At 38.2% G+C, this 19,473-nt stretch overlaps 1 protein-coding gene across 1 annotated transcript in view; it reads left to right on the top strand.

Moving 5' to 3' along the window:
* LOC124775019 (E3 ubiquitin-protein ligase listerin) overlaps nt 1–19,473 on the top strand; it is a 154,491-nt gene that overhangs the window by 109,121 nt on the left and 25,897 nt on the right. The window contains exons 16-17 of the mRNA XM_047249782.1: nt 1,719–2,125; nt 18,765–18,957. Of these exons, the coding sequence (XP_047105738.1) occupies nt 1,719–2,125; nt 18,765–18,957 (600 nt within the window). The remainder of the gene's footprint in view (nt 1–1,718; nt 2,126–18,764; nt 18,958–19,473) is intronic.

Below are 19,473 nucleotides of genomic sequence, written 5' to 3'. Positions count from 1 at the left end.
TGAAATGAATTGTTACAATCTGTTTTAAAAACTTTAGAACTCTAAGCATTTATTAGATATGTCACATGGACAGTGAGGAGTGATTTTCTATAATGATAAGGATGCAAGGCAAACTTTGAGAATCAGTAGATAATTCAGATGGGCTTGCATGTAAAACTGAAAACTGGATTGATGCCCAATGTGAATTTACACTTATGAGTTGCTGATTGATGTGCAGTTGACAAGTGAGCACATGTTAGGCTGTGAGCAGGATCAGATAATGAGCTGAAGCCAGTGGGAATTGTTACCACTTAGAATAAATGTGGTAGCATGAGTGAGTGCAGCTCAAGCTGAAGCACAAGTGGAGACAGACAAATATGTTGTAATAATTTCATTTTTTTTAAATTCCTTTTTTGAGTCTTCTGTAATATCGCAAGAGTCAGGTTCTCTACATTCATTTAGATATTGTGTAGAACTGAGACTCAGTAACCCCCCCACCCCAACCCACGTCACCCCACCCCAATCCTCCACCCCTCTCTCTAAATCTTGCAAATATTTCAAAGACAGCTATTGGACAGCTACACATTCTTCTATTATAACCACTTGATGGCCATCTGTCAACAATGGATGACTTTCTTACTGGACAGCCCTTTTCCAACATTGTCATTGTCGTGAGGCCTTTTCTTGGTATTGTGCAGGTATTCGTCACAGATGACACTGACAGTAATTTCATCGTCTGTCACTACTTGATAGCCAGGGTCATCAACATAACATTCAAGCCAGTTCTGAGTATTTTCCTGATCACATTCTTCAAATCTTGAACATTATGTAACTGGTTCTCCAAGTTCAGAAACAAATTGGCTGTTTGGTGTCTCTTTAGATGCAATTGATCAACTCATCTGAAGGAAGGAGCGTATTCTAAGTTTTTGCTAATATAATGCCCTTGAAGTTGCTTAAGTTTCTGCTGTCATATACACGTAATCCTTAAAATGAATCCCTTTTTACCAATGCCAATTCTGCACCCCCGACTCCATATTCTTTTCCAATTAGTACCATATACAGCAATGTATTTCTGTAATAACATCTGAAGCTGTCACTGATGCCCTGGTCCATCAATTCAGGACACAGAACAGCAAAAATGACGGTTGGCAGGGAGGGGGAAACTAGCCAGCCCAGCACCAACAAAACTTCTACATGACTTGCATATAAATTTGAATTTGATGATTTGAACACTTTTACTTAACTGATGTTTCAGTTGATCTTTTTTCAGGTAATAACTTCTTTCTTTTATTCTATTCAATAGTAGAAATATGTATTAATTATTGGTTTCTAGTGTCTAAGGAAAATATAATTGAAAGGATAGGTCACCACTCACTTTAAAGCCAAAGTGACGAATGAGTCACAGGCACATATTGTGATTACTGCTATGCTATTAAACTACAGTCCTTCATTGGAGTTGAAAAGAAGTTTTGCACACATATACACATATAGTTCTGTTCTGAATTATGTCACTGCATCAGGACTGTACAAATGATTGTAAAACATCATATCTGCTCCAATGCAGGATCATATTATGTATTTCACTATCAGTCACTTGCTCTATTTATCTGGGTCAATCTGCAGCTCGTAACTCTGCCTTTGAGTTGTAATGTTACCTGCCTTCTCAGTCGTGTCCAATATTATCTTAATAACACATTGTATCTTCAGAATACTGATTACAGTGATTTTATGTGTTACAGTGAATTGTCAAATGTTGACTGGGAAGAAGTACATAAGTTGATAGAGAAAATACACTTTCTTGCTGCAGTCACGAAAAATGCGTGGCATGTCCTTCCAGTGCGCATGTGGGATTTCATTCTTTTGGCTCTTGTACACCTTGTAAAGAATTTACAGAGTGCTGTTAAGACTCTCCTGCAAGAAACAAATGCACAACGCACACACAGCACTAGTAGGAGAAACCTAACCTCCTTTGCAGTTGCAACATGCCTCTTGTTTCGAGCTGTTGACAATTTCTTCAAAGAAGTCGCCAAAGAAGACAACAAAGAACTGGACAAAAAAATGTTTAAAGACTTACTGGAAGAATGGAAGTTGGTTTATGTAGGAGAAATTTACAAGACCTTCACAGATATTGTCAAACTCTTAGCAGGTATAACTCTTCATTAAATCTTTTAGTGATGAGCATTAATTAGAATATAGCATACTGAGGAATTAGCATACCTTGACTTTAATGTACTGCTTGCTGTATTCCTTAATCTGTGTGCATTATGCATGTAGTTCTCAGTTGATGACTTTTACCTTTTATTCTGAGATTGATGTGTATTTTATGATACAGTAACATTACATTGTTATTACCTGTACATGATCCTCCAGGAAAAATATAATGTGATAGTCCAGACATTTCTGGTAAATAGTTTATGAAAATTAATGCTGTGCTACCTGTTGTTCAGCTGAGTTGTTGTTTCCATTTGATGTTCATTATTTTGACAACTGGCCCAGTCATCTTCTTCAGGTGCTGCAAGTTGTGCTGTTTTATATACTAGCTGGCTGGACTCCAACCAGACTATGAATTATTGTTGGTCCAGTTAGAGTACAGGCAGTGAGTACATGTAACAGCACAACTCGCAGCACTTGAAGACAACTGAGTCGGTTATCGAAATATTGTGCATAAAATGGGAATCACAGCTAAGCTGAATATCTAGAATCACATCAGTAATCAATCATGCTGAAAAAGACCTGAAAGGTTACTGTTAGTATCAAGTTCCTCCATGTATTTAATTCCTCCCATCCAGTCCTGATTTGAGTTTTTGTCACCTATAAATTACTTACTCCACTGTCACCGGTACCATCACCACAAGAGCTCAGATTTAGATGTACTACAAAGTATGATATATTCAATCATCTCCATTCAAAAAATCTGGTAAATATGCTCTAAAAACTTTAAAATATGCATAAAAATAAAGTACCATATTTCAACTTTCCCACATTTATTAAGCTAGACGAAGTAATCAGATTTGCAAATTTATTCCTAAACTTAGTCATTAACAAAATTAATATTTCTCTCTCTCTCTCTCTCTCTCTCTCTCTCTCTCTCTCTCTCTATCTCTATCTCTCTCTCTCTCTCTCTCTCTCTCTCTCTCTCTCTCTCTCTCTCTCTCTCTCTCTCCCTGAATCTATTTCAGCATTTCTATTGAAAAAAAATAAATAAATAAAGGCTTTTCACAGTTTTCCGGAAGAAATAGTTTCCTTCTGTCACTTAAATTGCTTTTATAAGAAGATAAAGGTCTCTCTGCTTCACATGAAGTCAGAGCACAGTACTGAAAAGAGGCTATGCCACTTCCAGACTAAGCATTAGGCTGTTTTTCACTTTCTCCGATAGCACCTTATTCATATCCTGCACTAAATTTAAACGTGGATTCATTTCATCAGTTTTCTCAATTTTGTTGTAAAGATACTTTCGTATTTCTCCTGCTATGTCTCCAGTGACATCTGTTTCTTACACTTGCAGTGTAGTGGATAGAGGCATCTCTTTTCCTTCCAGACATGTGATTTCAGATGAGAATTTACTAAAATATGTGTTAATAAATACCAATTTACTCTGTTGACTCTGCTTACTGCAAGCACTAAACTAAGCAGGGTACTCGTTGCTTCATTTTTATGCGTTACGTCAAGCACCTTTTCACATTTTCTAATTGATCACTGTAATATGGAATTGCTTCAATCCATGTACCCCATCTCATGAGGATTGGCTTAGGGTGGTAAACAAGTACCTTTCATCATATCAGCAAATAATTTCACTTTTGATGGCACATTCACAGATACTTCATCGCAAAGGAAATTAAGGCTGCCAGCCAGTGAAGAGCATGTGTTAAACATGTCATATGAAATGCCTTAGGATAAAATACCTTCAAAGCTTTCGCAGCCTTAATCATGTATTCTGCTGCATCTGTAACTATCAGCAAGAATTACATTACATTACATTAATACTTGTTCCACAGATCATGAATACGATATGTCGTAATGATGTGGAATGTATCAGTTTAACATAAGTTTTCATTACATGTTTTTTTTTTTTATTATTATTTTTAGTTACTGCTTCATATCTAAAAAGTCATTTATTGAGTAGAAAAGTTGTCATTCATAAATTGTTTTAATTTGTTTTTAAATGTTGGTTGGCCATCTGTCAGACTTTTAATGCTAATTGGCAAATGACCAAAGATTGTTGTCGCAGCATAATTCACACCTTTCTGTGCTATAGTCAGATTTAACCCATAATAGTGAAGATCATCCTTTCTTCTAATGTTGTAGCTATGCATGTGCTATTATTCCTGAATTGGAATGTGTTATTAGTAAGAAATTTCATAAGTGAATATATGTATTGTGAAGGTACTGTGAATATCCACAGTTCCTTAAATCAATGTCTGCAAGGTGATCTTGGGTGGGCTCCAGCTTTTATTCTGATTACACACTTTTGTGTAGTGAATACTTTTTCTCTTAATGATGTATTGCCCCAAAATATGGTGCCAAATGAAAGCAATGGATGAAAATAGGCATAGTATGCTAATTTAGTGACATATTTATCACCAAAATTTGCTATAACCCTAATAGCATAATTAGCTGTATCTAACCGTTTCAGCAGATCATCGATGTGTTTCTTCCAATTCAATTCCTCATCAATGCACACACCCTGAAATTTTGAATATTCTGCCTTAGCAACAGACTTCTGTTCATTCTATACTTATCAATGGTGTTATGCTTTTTACTGTACAGAACTGTGGATACTGTGTTTTCTCAAAATTTAGTGAGAGTCCATTTGCAGAGAACTACTTAATAATTTTCTGAAATACATTATTTACAATTTCCTCAGCTAATTCTTGTTAACTGGGAGTGATTACTATATATGCATCATCAGCAAAACAATTACCGTTGTGTCTTCATGAATGTAGTGGCAAGTCATTAATATAAACAATAAGGGAACCAAGACTGAACCCTGTGGGATACCATTCTTGATACCTACTTAGCTTGTCTGGAAGAACTTCATGATTCACACAGTCCAAAGCCTATGAGAGGTCACAAAATATCCCAATGGATGATGTTCAGTTATTCAGAGTATTAACGTATAGGATGTCAAATCAAACACCTTTCAGCCCTCTAAGGTGTTTGATTTGACATCCTGTAGTGAACAGCTGAATTCCGCAACCACCTCTGAAAATACGGACACACAGAGACATTTAATATATGATCAGTGAAAGCATATACAGGGTGTACAGAAAGTCTGGGAACACTTTCAATTATTTATTGCACAAGAACTAAACATTGTACAGATGTCATACATATTGCATTTTGAAGAGAAACTCTGAAAGCTTTTTTTACAAACATTTGATATGCGAACCATGAGTCACCTGGCAGACGTCAATACGGTAATCAAATTCTTGCCATACCCATCCCAGTATGGCATCATCGACTGTGGCAGTAGCTTCCCTTATTCTCTCCCGGAGCTCTGCTACATCATATAGTACAGGCGGTACATACATCAGATCTTTAATGTGTCCCCACAGAAAAAAGTCACACGGAGTGAGATCTGGTGACCGGGGAGATCATTTCATGAAACAGCTGTCCCCTTCTGTAGCATGGCCGATCCATCGATGCAGCGCTGACTATCAGCAAATTACCAAACTATGCTGTGGCAGTATACAGGAAAAAGAAAAAAAAAACTTTCATGGTTTCTCTTCAAAATTACATATGTATGATTCTGCACAATGTTTGGTGTGCAGTAAATAATTGACAGTGTTCCTGGACTTTATGTACACTCTGTATAGCATTTTCTGGTGAAGAGCCTTTCTATAAACTAAACTGACAATTTGTTAGTACATCATTTTCACAAATACATGTAGCTGATCCAATTTACATTATTTTTTCAAGAATTTTGGATTAAGCTGTCAGAAGTAGATTGGGCAGTAATTGTTAGCATCAGACCTATCGCCTGTATTATGCAATGGTTTAACAATAGCATATGTCAGTCTATGTGGGAAAATGTCGCATTTCAGTGAGCTGCTAATGTTTTCTCATTTTTTTAGCAGTCCACAAAATAGGTAATGCATAATGAACTACTCTAGCAGTTGTTGCGACATTGCCAATAAATGTCCCTTACGAGTTGATTGTTTCATTTACAGATAAAAACAAGATTAAGTAGCTGATATCATCTCTTATTTCTTGTATTGCATGAAAATAATTATTTTATTGAAAATTAGTAAAGAACAGGGTTGTAATTTGGGGTCTCACTTTTGCGGCAAACAAGTATAAGAAATTTATAAAAATATGTTTCTTCATAATAAACTAAACTAAATGAAAATCTGTGGAACTACAGATCTACATAATTTTATGTTCTCAGTTTAAAATATTTTTGTATTATATATTTAAAAGTTACAGGGAGGGGGTGTTAGTTGACATACACAAACTAATTCCATTAAATAAATTTTTAACTTACCTCTTCATAAACTTTGCCAAGGTAGTTTTTATTTATTGTTGATTCATCAGGAACTTTTCATTCAGAATATTTTTCCAGGAACGTTCAAAATTCTACATTATTTAACTTATTCAGAGGGCCGTTGTCTGAAACTAATGCTTTGCTTATATCTTCCGAAAAACTGTCATTGACATGATTTCCACACCTGCTTGCAGAAAATACTGCTGGTGAGGTTGTTTAGCTCTTGGAGACATTTCTATTAACAGCATTTCTATGAGCAGCTGCTTGCAAATGATGTGCAATCTGGAATTTTTTGTCATTGGGTAACTGTAACAGTGGTATAAAAATAGTGTTAGTTTAAAATAGAGCAATACACTTATGTGTTTTTCACATATGTGGCACAGTACCATATTTCTGTCTGTTCTTAGTCAAAACAAATAAGTTTTACTGCTCTTTTCCTTCAGCAGTGTACTGTTCTGTCACCTCTTGCTCACACTTCAGAAATTATAAGTAACAGCACACTAGTTAGAAATTAAAAGTTAACTGAAAATGACACTTTTTAATTCATGGAAATGTTATCGTCACAGCAGATGGCTTCATTTGAAACATAATAATGATGTGAAGACCACACCAAACTTTAAATGTTTGTCACATGATTATTGAGCACAGTTTTGTTTATGGTAAGCTGTTGAGCGGCATATTTTTGTGCTATATCAGGAACCAGTCATTGTTGATACCTATGATCTCATTCCCCCACCCTGTATGGATTTAGAAACATAATAAATTACAGTCCTTGTACAAAAAAGAGCAATAAAAGAGAAATTTGCTCACGTCTTCCTCTTCTTCTTAAAGTATCTTGGTGAACTATTTATATTTGAAGAATCATTGTTGAAGAGGTAAAATATATCCATAAATATTCACATATTAGTTAAATATGCAGTAGCCCCTTATATATGCACTATCAAGAAAATATGCAAAAATGTGAGCTCTAGTCATCATTTCTTCACTGCATTGTGCTGGTTGTGATTGCATGTTTGTCCTTCTTGTTTATGTTGTTCATTGACAGCCATTGTTTGTATATTTTATTCCATGATTTCTGGAGTTTCAAGGTCCTTGAAGATCTGGTTCTGAGGAAGGTAAGGCAGTGGTAAGACATTGGACTCACATTTAGGAGCGTAGAGGTACAAATTCCCGTTCGCCCATCCAGACTTTTCCTGTGGTTTCCCTAAATTGCTGAAGATAAATGCTTTGGTGGTCTCTTTAAAAAAGAGACAGCTGATTTTCTTCTCCAGCCCTCTGCACATGCACTACATCTCCAGTGACCTTGAAGTCAGTGGGACACTAAACCTTGATCGCCGTTCGTGGACATCTGCTTGTTCCAGCCATCGTGATCTTCCCTCGTGAACTCTTTTGAGAGCTTTTCCAGTTCAAATGTCCTCGAGAATCCTAATGGAAGCCATTCTTTTCCTATGACCATACTACCACAATTGCTTCAGTCTTCTGAAGACTCCATTCCAGTGCTAGCTGTTGCTGAATATTCTTATTTATTACTTGATGCATATTTGTCTTTTGTAGGAAGGAACAAAGGAACTTCATCTCTCTTTTCTGGAGACAACTATCAGTTTGTGTAGCAATTGAGCATCTGTTACTACAAGCAATCAATATGTCAGTACATATACAAGATATGGTAGATACTGCTTAGTTTTAGAAGTGTGTGAAAATGTTCTGTCCCTATCACCACAGAACACCTTTAATGAGGTAAACAACCATGAGTCTGCTCGAGTATTATTTGGAGATTGTATCTATCAGTTCGTATGGAGGTCAAGTTACATAACTTCTTTCAAGTCTAGAAAGAAAGAAAAGAAAAATAGTAGCTAAAAAAATACTGAGATGAACAGGAAAGTGAACTGAAATCCACATTTATTGCAACTGACTCACATGACAATAGAAATCTCACACAAATTGTGGTATTTAAAGAGCAAAAAATGAACCCACAAGAAGAATAGTCATAAAACAGCATGAATATCCTACAGTAGCCACAAAAATAATTGGAGCATTTTTAATTATTGTCCTCTTGAATATTCTGGGACTGGCTCATGAAATAATATAAAGTTTGTTTATAGTTTGATCAAATTCACATGTTTTCATAAGTAATGCCAGAAAGCAAAAATGTGTATCTGTAATAACACTGAACTAATTGTTGTTGTAACAGCTGTCATCACAAGGGAAATTTCAATGTTATCTAATTACTACTAGCTTTAGTCGTTACTCATTAATTGAAGTTCTCCCCAAAAGATCCAGGAAAACTTATGATAGTTGATTTATGAAGAGCCAGTTATCAAACAATGGATGTTACCTCATGAGTTCAACTTGAAAGCTGGAGTGTTGTTCCAGTATTAGATCCATTGTGAAGTGCAAACCAAAATCTAGATTGCAGTATTAATTTCATTGGGCAACAAAAACACATGAACGATATCTGTTCAGAACAAGATGTAAATTTAATGTTCTACACTTGTACACTATGTGATCAAAAGTATCCAGACACCCATCAGAAACATACGTTTTTCATATTAGGTGCATTGTGCTGCCACCTACTGCCAGGTACTCCATTATCAGCGACCTCAGTAGTCATTAGACCTCGTGAGAGAGCAGAATGGTGCACTCCGTGGAACTCACAGACTTCAAATGTGATCAGGTGTTTGGCTGTCACTTGTGTCATACATTTGTATGTGGGATTTCCACACTCCTAAACATCCCTAGGTCCACTGTTTCTGATGTGGTAGTGAAGGGGAAACGTGAAGGGACATGTACATCACGAAAGCGCACGGGCCGACCTCATCTGTTGACTGACAGAGACCTCCGACAGTTGAAGAGGGTCATAATGTGTAATAGGCAGACATCTATCCAGACCATCACACAGGAATTCCAAACTGCATCAGGATCCACTGCAAGTACTATGACAGTTAGGAGGGAGGTGAGAAAACTTGGATTTCATGGTCGAGCGGCTGCTCATAAGCCACACATCATGCAGGTAAATGCCAGATGACGCCTTGCTCAGTGTAAGGAGCATAAACATTGGACTATTGAACCGTGGAAAAACGTTGTGTGGAGCGACGAATCACGGTGCACAATGTGGCAATCCTATGGCAGGGTGTGGGTATGGCGAATGCCTGGTGGACATCATCTGCCAGAGTGTGTAGTGCCAACAGTAAAATTCTGAGGTGGTGGTGTTATGACGTGGTCATGTTTTTCATGGAGGAGGCTTGCACTCCTTGTTGCTTTGCATGGCACTATCACAGCACAAGCCTACATTGACATTTTAAGCATCTTCTTGCTTCCCCCCTGTTGAAGAGCAATTCAGGGATGGCGTTTGCACCTTTCAACATGATCGAGCACCTGTTCATAATGCACGGCCTGTGGCGGAGTGGTTGCATGACAATAACATCCCTGTAATGGACTTGCCTGCACCTATAGAACACTTTTGGGATGTTTTGGAACGCTTACTTCATGCCAGGCCTCACCGACTGACATCGATACCTCTCCTCAGTGCAACTTTTCGTGAAGAATGAGCTGCCATTCCCAAAGAAACCTCCGCATCTGATGGAACATATGTCTGCGAGAGTGGAAGCTGTCATTAAGGCAAAGGGTGGGCCATCACCATATTGAATTCCAACATTGCCGATGGAGGGTTCCACGAGATTGTAAGTCATTTTCAGACAGGTGTCCGTATACTTTTGATCACATAGTGTATATCAGGAGAAAGAAAACTGGCGTTCTACGGATCGGAGCATGGAATGTCAGATCCCTTAATCGGGCAGGTAGGTTAGAAAATTTAAAAAGGGAAATGGATAGGTTGAAGTTAGATACAGTGGGAATTAGTGAAGTTCGGTGGCAGGAGGAACAAGACTTCTGGTCAGGTGACTACAGGGTTATAAACACAAAATCAAATAGGGGTAATGCAGGAGTAGGTTTAATAATGAATAGGAAAATAGGAATGCGGGTAAGCTACTACAAACAACATAGTGAACGCATTATTGTGGCCAAGATAGATACGAAGCCCACGCCTACTACAGTAGTACAAGTTTATATGCCAACTAGCTCTGCAGATGACGAAGAAATTGAAGAAATGTATGATGAAATAAAAGCAATTATTCAGATTGTGAAGGGAGACGAAAATTTAATAGTCATGGGTGACTGGAATTCGAGTGTAGGAAATGGGAGAGAAGGAAACATAGTAGGTGAATATGGATTGGGGGACAGAAATGAAAGAGGAAGCCGCCTGGTCGAATTTAGCACAGAGCACAACATAATCATAACTAACACTTGGTTTAAGAATCATGAAAGAAGGTTGTATACATGGAAGAACCCTGGAGATACTAAAAGGTATCAGATAGATTATATAATGGTAAGACAGAGATTTAGGAACCAGGTTTTAAATTGTAAGACATTTCCAGGGGCAGATGTGGACTCTGACCACAATCTATTGGTTATGACCTGTAGATTAAAACTGAAGAAACTGCAAAAAGGTGGGAATTTAAGGAGATGGGACCTGGATAAACTAAAAGAACCAGAGGTTGTACAGAGATTCAGGGAGAGCATAAGGGAGCAATTGACAGGAATGGGGGAAATAAATACAGTAGAAGAAGAATGGGTAGCTTTGAGGGATGAAGTAGTGAAGGCAGCAGAGGATCAAGTAGGTAAAAAGACAAGGGCTAGTAGAAATCCTTGGGTAACAGAAGAAATATTGAATTTAATTGATGAAAGGAGAAAATATAAAAATGCAGTAAGTGAAACAGGCAAAAAGGAATACAAATGTCTCAAAAATGAGACCGACAGGAAGTGCAAAAGGGCTAAGCAGGGATGGCTAGAGGACAAATGTAAGGATGTAGAGGCCTATCTCACTAGGGGTAAGATAGATACCACCTACAGGAAAATTAAAGAGACCTTTGGAGATAAGAGAACGACTTGTATGAATATCAAGAGCTCAGATGGAAACCCAGTTCTAAGCAAAGAATGGAAAGCAGAAAGGTGGAAGGAGTATATAGAGGGTCTATACAAGGGCGATGTACTTGAGGACAATATTATGGAAATGGAAGAGGATGTAGATGAAGATGAAATGGGAGATATGATACTGCGTGAAGAGTTTGACAGAGCACTGAAAGACCTGAGTCGAAACAAGGCCCCCGGAATAGACAATATTCCATTGGAACTACTGACGGCCGTGGGAGAGCCAGTCCTGACAAAACTCTACCATCTGGTGAGCAAGATGTATGAAACAGGCGAAATACCCTCAGACTTCAAGAAGAATATAATAATTCCAATCCCAAAGAAAGCAGGTGTTGACAGATGTGAAAATTACCGAACTATCAGCTTAATAAGTCACAGCTGCAAAATACTAACGCGAATTCTTTACAGACGAATGGAAAAACTGGTAGAAGCCGACCTCGGCGAAGATCAGTTTGGATTCCGCAGAAATGTTGGAACACGTGAGGCAATACTGACCTTACGACTTATCTTAGAAGAAAGATTAAGGAAAGGCAAACCTACGTTTCTAGCATTTGTAGACTTAGAGAAAGCTTTTGACAATGTTGACTGGAATACTCTCTTTCAAATTCTAAAGGTGGCAGGGGTAAAATACAGGGAGCGAAAGGCTATTTACAATTTGTACAGAAAGCATATGGCAGTTATAAGAGTCGAGGGACATGAAAGGGAAGCAGTGGTTGGGAAGGGAGTAAGACAGGGTTGTAGCCTCTCCCCGATGTTGTTCAATCTGTATATTGAGCAAGCAGTAAAGGAAACAAAAGAAAAATTCGGAGTAGATATTAAAATTCATGGAGAAGAAATAAAAACTTTGAGGTTCGCCGATGACATTGTAATTCTTTCAGAGACAGCAAAGGACTTGGAAAAGCAGTTGAATGGAATGGACAGTGTCTTGAAAGGAGGATATAAGATGAACATCAACAAAAGCAAAACAAGGATAATGGAATGTAGTCGAATTAAGTCGGGTGATGCTGAGGGAATTAGATTAGGAAATGAGACACTTAAAGTAGTAAAGGAGTTTTGCTATTTGGGGAGCAAAATAACTGATGATGGTCGAAGTAGAGAGGATATAAAATGTAGACTGGCAATGGCAAGGAAAGCTTTTCTGAAGAAGAGAAATTTGTTAACATCCAGTAAGTGTCAGGAAGTCATTTCTGAAAGTATTCGTATGGAGTTTAGCCATGTATGGAAGTGAAACATGGACGATAAATAGTTTGGAGAAGAAGAGAATAGAAGCTTTCGAAATGTGGTGCTACAGAAGAATGCTGAAGATTAGATGGGTAGATCACATAACTAATGAGGAAGTATTGAATAGGATTGGGGAGAAGAGAAGTTTGTGGCACAACTTGACCAGAAGAAGGGATCGGTTGGTAGGACATGTTCTGAGGCATCAAGGGATCACCAATTTAGTATTGGAGGGCAGCGTGGAGGGTAAAAATCGTAGAGGGAGACCAAGAGATGAATACACTAAGCAGATTCAGAAGGATGTAGGTTGCAGTAGGTACTGGGAGATGAAAAAGCTTGCACAGGATAGAGTAGCATGGAGGGCTGCTACAAACCAGTCTCAGGACTGAAGACCACAACAACAGTGTATATACTCACATGTCCCAGGAGGAATGGTCAATATTCAGGGGTATGAGAGGAATGCTCATTTGAAACAAAATACTTCATATGGACATATGCCCTATTCCGAATGGTTTCTGGGATAGAAAACATTTTATGTATATTTGTTTTTTGGGCTCATGGCATGCACACGTAGTCTGTTTGGCGTTTTAATTCTAGCCCAACCTACTTGATTGCTTTCAGCCTCTTTGACCGGAATATCTTTCTGCCATTAAACAAGCCTGCGCAGTTATACATGGTGTGTTGTGACGGAAGTAGTGTGAAGGATTGAGAGTGTATCAGAGAGAAGCATTGGTTACCCGTGTTCGTACAAAATGCTGGCTAAAATGCCGCAAATCTGTGCCAATGAAGAATGTGCAGATAGTGCATGTTTATTGCTTCTGCGATTGTAGTGCTCCTGCTGCTGTTGAAAAATACCGTCGGCACTTTCTGTCATGTCGAGTTACTGATCTGGAAAGCTTACCAGAGTTTTCAGCACATTACATGAAACAGATATTCTTTAAAGTTTCCATTTTTCTTCTGAATCTGTAGTTCAACAAGCTGTGCAGTAACAACAACATGCTGAAATTGTGCACTGTAGTCCTACCAAGAGCATGTGGCAACTTTCTGCATATATCTACCTCCAACGAACACTTTTATGGCAAATATTACATGCAAAAAACTTGTACCAATGCAGAGACAGCATGTTCAAAACTGTCACATTGGTGACAATATGAGATGATTTGAATTTTGTCACTGGCAATCATCGTTTGCTACCATTAATACTATTCACTGGTGAAGTCACATTTACACGGAATGGAATCAATAAGTATGCAAATCACTGATGGTTGTAGGAATAACCACACACTACAGTGGAAACCAATTTCCAAGTTTGTTTTGCGATCAGTGTTTGGTGGGATATGAGTGATAAAATGTTGATAGGTCCTATCATTTAAGAAGAGCGAATGATGGAACAGAATTACTTGCATTTTTGGAAAATTCATTTGTTGAACATCTTGAGGAGATTTATTTGGCGATGCAGATTGTAACGTCAGGGTGTATACGACCCAGGACAACCGGGAGATCCGGGAAAGACCCGGGAATTGTTTAGAATTCTAGGGATTTTTCATCGTTTTAGTTTTCAATTAAATTTTTGTGATTTTGATTGGTAAGAACCAATACTCTAACAAAGGATATTACTGTATCCCACTACTGCAGAATAATACTGCAGCAACAAAACATGAACAAGAAGAAACGAAAATAAAACTTAAGTTGCAAAGGAAATGCGTCACATACAACAACAAAACACAGTGCTCATATAAGCGTCTGCCAACAGCAAAGTTTGTCAAAGGCTTTAGGAAGACTGTGCAATTCTTCTCTGATGAGCCTGATGTGACAACTGTTTAAATTAGATTCGTCTGAGCAGTTGTGGGCGGGCTCTTGCGCATGCGCAGTTGAGTCGTGTATGAGTAGTACCTTCTCCCGCTTCTGGTTACAGAAGTGTGGCTGGGCGCCACTATCTAATATTGCTCCAGTTCAGAAATACAGTAAATCCGGGGCTGATGCTTAGAGCAGTCTGAGTTGTGGTGGGGAGGTGTGTCGTCTCGACGTGACCTGCGTATACATCAGTGATTTTATTGTTTCCTCTTCGTTTATGGCTCTCACGTTAAATGAAAACAAAAAGGATTTTTGTGACTGGGAGCTATCAAATGAATTAAAATATGTTCGCATAATTACAGAAGGCTAAAATATGTTATTAGTTTCAGATTTTATTTCCACCTTTCTGACAGTCAAGCATAATTGCCTTACAGAGCAATGAAGTTATTTTTGAAGGTTTGCTAAAGAGATTTGGCTTTTATTAATCTTTTCTGCTGAGGCAGTCAATTTATTTGAAACAAAGTGTTTAGTTTCACACTATTGGCTAGTTTCAACTGTTCACTATATTTCAAGTACACTTATGGCATTATTCCATAATAAAGAACCGAACATGAGGTAATACAGTACTGGTGCTCCAAGAGAATTTACATCTGAACCTGGACCAACAAATGTGCACTTTAAACCGAATTATGCATTTTAGTATGATGCACGAAATTCCGATGCTCTTGAAGTATCCTCTGATGTCTTGTTTCTTTTATGACATAATGTAAGATCTTTTAATGTTTTACACGTAGGAACATCGGGCTTCCTGCGTCATCTTAGTTTCGCAAGCGTGGTGACGCCTGTTATCTGGCGCTCTCTGCCAACTGCCAAAATGAACCTATATCTAACAGGACACGGGAAAATATTGCAAATGGTGGTTTGAAAAGCGTTACATTCAAAGCAAATTTCCTTTTACTCAAGATGAACTATGTGCGAGAAAGTACGATGAATTTCTTAAATCACAAAGCATTTGACTCTCATTTAAAAATCAACTCTTTGAGGAGGACCATTTAGAAGAATTTTTAGCCCAGAAAATCAGACATTTAGGTCATTATTAAAAATTTTACTGGCACATTTATGTGATGTGTCTTAAAGTGTAACACGCGCAAAGAAGATCAGCATTATATGTGCAAGCTTAGCTTCTCTTGCAGCTTATTAATCTTCGAGACCAATATTATATGTGAATGCTATGTATATTAATTTAAACCATTAACTTTTCTTATTTGTGTGTTCGCACTACTTAAGAGTGATGTTGCTATTGGCTGATAACATGCGGTGTTTGGTGGAATCCGAATTTATACCTCTGTAATACAAACATATGCAGCGTACATGTTGCTGAACATCAAAGATCTTTCAAAGAGTCCATCCCCCCCCCCCCCCCCCCCTCCCGAGTTTCGTTTTCTAAAGTACCAGGAAATTCTACGTCGGTATATGAAACCGTAAACAATCGAAGGATTGATGAGTTTTAGAGTGGCAAGGAAGAGGGAAGAGTATACTGTCACTTACCACGGAAAAAGTATATTTTGACCTGGGAGAAACTGTATTTTTAACCGGGAAATCCGGGAAAAATCCGGGAATTTTTTTTTCCTTGCCCACGTATACACCCTGAATGTACTTCCAGCATGATGGCGCCCATCCACATGTTACCTGACGTATGAGAGGACATCTCAACCATACTTACCTTAATTGCTTTATTGGCTGTGATAGTACAGTTGATTGGCCACCACGTTTGCCAGACCTTACACCATTAAATTTTTGTTTACGGAGTTGGATGAAATCTGAATTGTACAAGTGAAAGGTGAATACATGAGATGAAGTGCTTTTTCGCATCATGAACACTGTTGCCCTCATTAGGAAATGTGCAGAGGCACCCAGACAAGCAACACTACATGTTCTTCCAAGTTGGTGGTGTATTCCAACATTTATTGTGAACTGTACAACAGCTTTAATGTGAAATGTATGACAATGGTTAGAGGTAAATTTGTTAAAAATACATATTTTTCAATTAAATCTAACAGTGGAAAATCCAGGATGGAATGTAACAATATTATGAAAAGGAAAATTGCTACTCACCATATAGCACAGGTTCTGAGCCACAGATAGGCACAACAAAAAGACACTTACAGTTAAAGCTTTTGGCCGCTAAGGCCTTCGTCAACAGTAGACGACGCGCGCGCGCGCCCACACACACACACACACACACACACACACACACACACACACACACACAACTGCAGTCTCAGGTAACTGAAAACACACTGCAAGCAGCAGCAGCAGTGCGTGATTGGAGTGGCGACTGGGTGGGTGTAAGGAGGAGGCTGGGATGGGGAGGGGCAGGGATAGTATGTAGTACGATGGGGGTGGCAGACAGTGAAGTGCTGCAAGCTACACGGAGAGGTGGGGAGGGGAGGAAATTGCGGAAAAGGAGATAAATAAAAAGATTGGGTGTGATTATACTTGTAAAATGCATGTTGTAGTGCTTACTGTAGTTGAGTTGGTGTAAATTAATCCCTGACAGCTGTTGTGGGCTGGGTGCGGCAGCTTCACAGTCGTACCTCAACCAATAACATAACGCAATTTTTTAAACGTAAGGCAACGTCTTGATGTTGTCACATCTCTATAGACAGCTGTTGTTTGACCTGCTGCTGTTAGCACTTCACATTCGAAAGCTGGCAACAGTGGTACAAACTGTCAGTCGTTATCTAATGTCAACCCATTTAGAACTGTCGCACATGTGGAGTGTCTTTTAATTGTGCCAGTCTGCAACTTAGCGTGTCTCTTTTACGTTACGTAGCAATATGTCTTTTCCTGCATTGTTAAACTTGACAATGTACTGAATAAAACAGAAAATAAATGACAATGCGCATTAAATGTGTTCTATCTTGGAAACTGTTTGGAATAGGGTATATGTCCACCCATATGAAGTTTTTTGCTTCAAATGAGCATTCCTGTCATATCCCAGAATACTGACTGTTCCTTCCTGAGACACCCTGTATACTTCACTATTTACAAGATACTGTAGCTAACTTAGGTACAGATCTTCCTACCACATTTCTTTTGTGTAGCACGTTTAACATGGTAAATAGTTTGCGCAGCACACTGACAGAAGTCACCAGTTACAAATCTTAAATACAAATGTTATTAATTTTGGAGATAATAAAAATTTATGTCTTTGAAATTATTTCGCCTGAATGCACATACTTCTCTGATCACTCCAAGGTGGCGCTAGGTGTTTACTCATGGTGCGATCAATTTAAAAAAGGTGTCCTGTGCAGATGCTAAATAAGTAAATAAGAAAACATTTAAATGCTAAGTGCGCAATACCAGTACGTCGCAGTATCCCTGTGCTACATGATAGAGCTTGGAAGCTATTTGTATGGTACATAGCTTGGAAGCTATTTGTATGGTACAGGTTGAGAAAAGAATTCTACCTGCATACTAAAAGCTGTACATTATATCTCTCTTGTCACCTACAGTTCTTGATATTGACACACAGTTCCAATATGAGCCCAAGTCTGCAACATATGACTGTCTCACATTAATCCTTAGTTCCGGCCTTTCAGTCAGTGCCAATACAAGAATGCCTACCAGTGTCACACATGTTTACATGTGTTGAAATGTTGGTATTATATTTCCAGAATAAATCTTATAGTCTGTAATTGAGTATCCACTGTTTCAAACCTTCCTGGCAGATTAAAACTGTGTGTAAGATGTGGAACCTATATTTCATAGACAATGCTCTTACCAACTGAGCTTAAGCCATTTATTTTTGAAACAGTGTCCCTTCTTGACCATTTTACAACCTCTCAGTATGAAAGTCTTAAGCAAAGATTGAGGCTCTACACAATACTTCTCCTCTTTACCACTAACTGCAAATGGGAAAGCCACAACAAAGATATTCTATTCTTGATTATCAGCCTTTTTTCATCATGTTCCCATATTTTCCTTTAATTTCCTGTTATGTTGTAGTTCTTATTATTTTGAAGTCCTGCACCACATAGCTATTATTTGGGAATGTGAATCTCAACTATTGTAGTCTGTTGTTACTTCCATTCTGCAGCTATTTGGTCTTATCTCATGTGGAAAGCAGATTGTCCTACCTCCCTCCCCATCACTCCTCACCTGAACCTTATATATTTCCATTGCCTTTTCCATGTGCCCGTTCTCTTTGTTTACAGGTGAAGCACTGGAGAGGGATACAAGTTAGCGGTCCAAGAAGATTTTGTACTCTTAATTAACATCCTTACTTGCTCTGCTTCAGATGCTGCTAAAGAAACAGTTGTGACCCTAGATCGACAGATATTACTCCAAGAAATTGGCAAGTCTCTTATGTGTGCTGATGTTGGGCAGTATCTCCAAGGAAGTCAGCATGAAGCATTCATAGAAAGCTGTGAAAAATTAATTTACTCACCACTAAATGTGCTCCAGCTAACTGGTTTTCAAATGCTGAAAAAGTAAGTTTGATGTAATTTGCATCATTACTATTGGGGTAGCTTTATCTGTCAGTTTGTTGTATTAACTTTATCATTAGTAACTGACTAAACTTTCATAACAGCGGCTATTTCATCAAAGATATTTTTTGTTTTGTGCGTGCCTAATGTTGATCAGTTAGATAATAATTTCGTACCTCAAAGCTCTCTCTCTCTCTCTCTCTCTCTCTCTCTCTCTCTCTCTCTCTCACACACACACACACACACACACACACACATACATACACTTCATAGTTGTAAACATCCAAAACTGTGTCTATGGAGTAATCTCAGTTTGAAGTTAATTTTGTGTCTGTAAGATTCTTAAAACTATCAGGTAAGTGGTGAAAGTTTTTTATGGCTGAATATCTCACTCTTTTCGGTATTGCTCTAAGATCAAGTGATGACTAGTTTAAACTATTCCTCATTGTGTTGTTAAATTATTGATGTTACTGTAATGGTCTAGTACATATTACGTAGGCTGTACATCCACAACAACTT

This window comes from Schistocerca piceifrons, chromosome 1 (genome assembly GCF_021461385.2).
Source record: "Schistocerca piceifrons isolate TAMUIC-IGC-003096 chromosome 1, iqSchPice1.1, whole genome shotgun sequence".
Classification (NCBI taxonomy): Eukaryota; Metazoa; Arthropoda; class Insecta; order Orthoptera; family Acrididae; genus Schistocerca; species Schistocerca piceifrons.
Note: the sequence above shows the minus strand (reverse complement) of the source record. Positions and strands in the feature narration are given on the sequence as shown.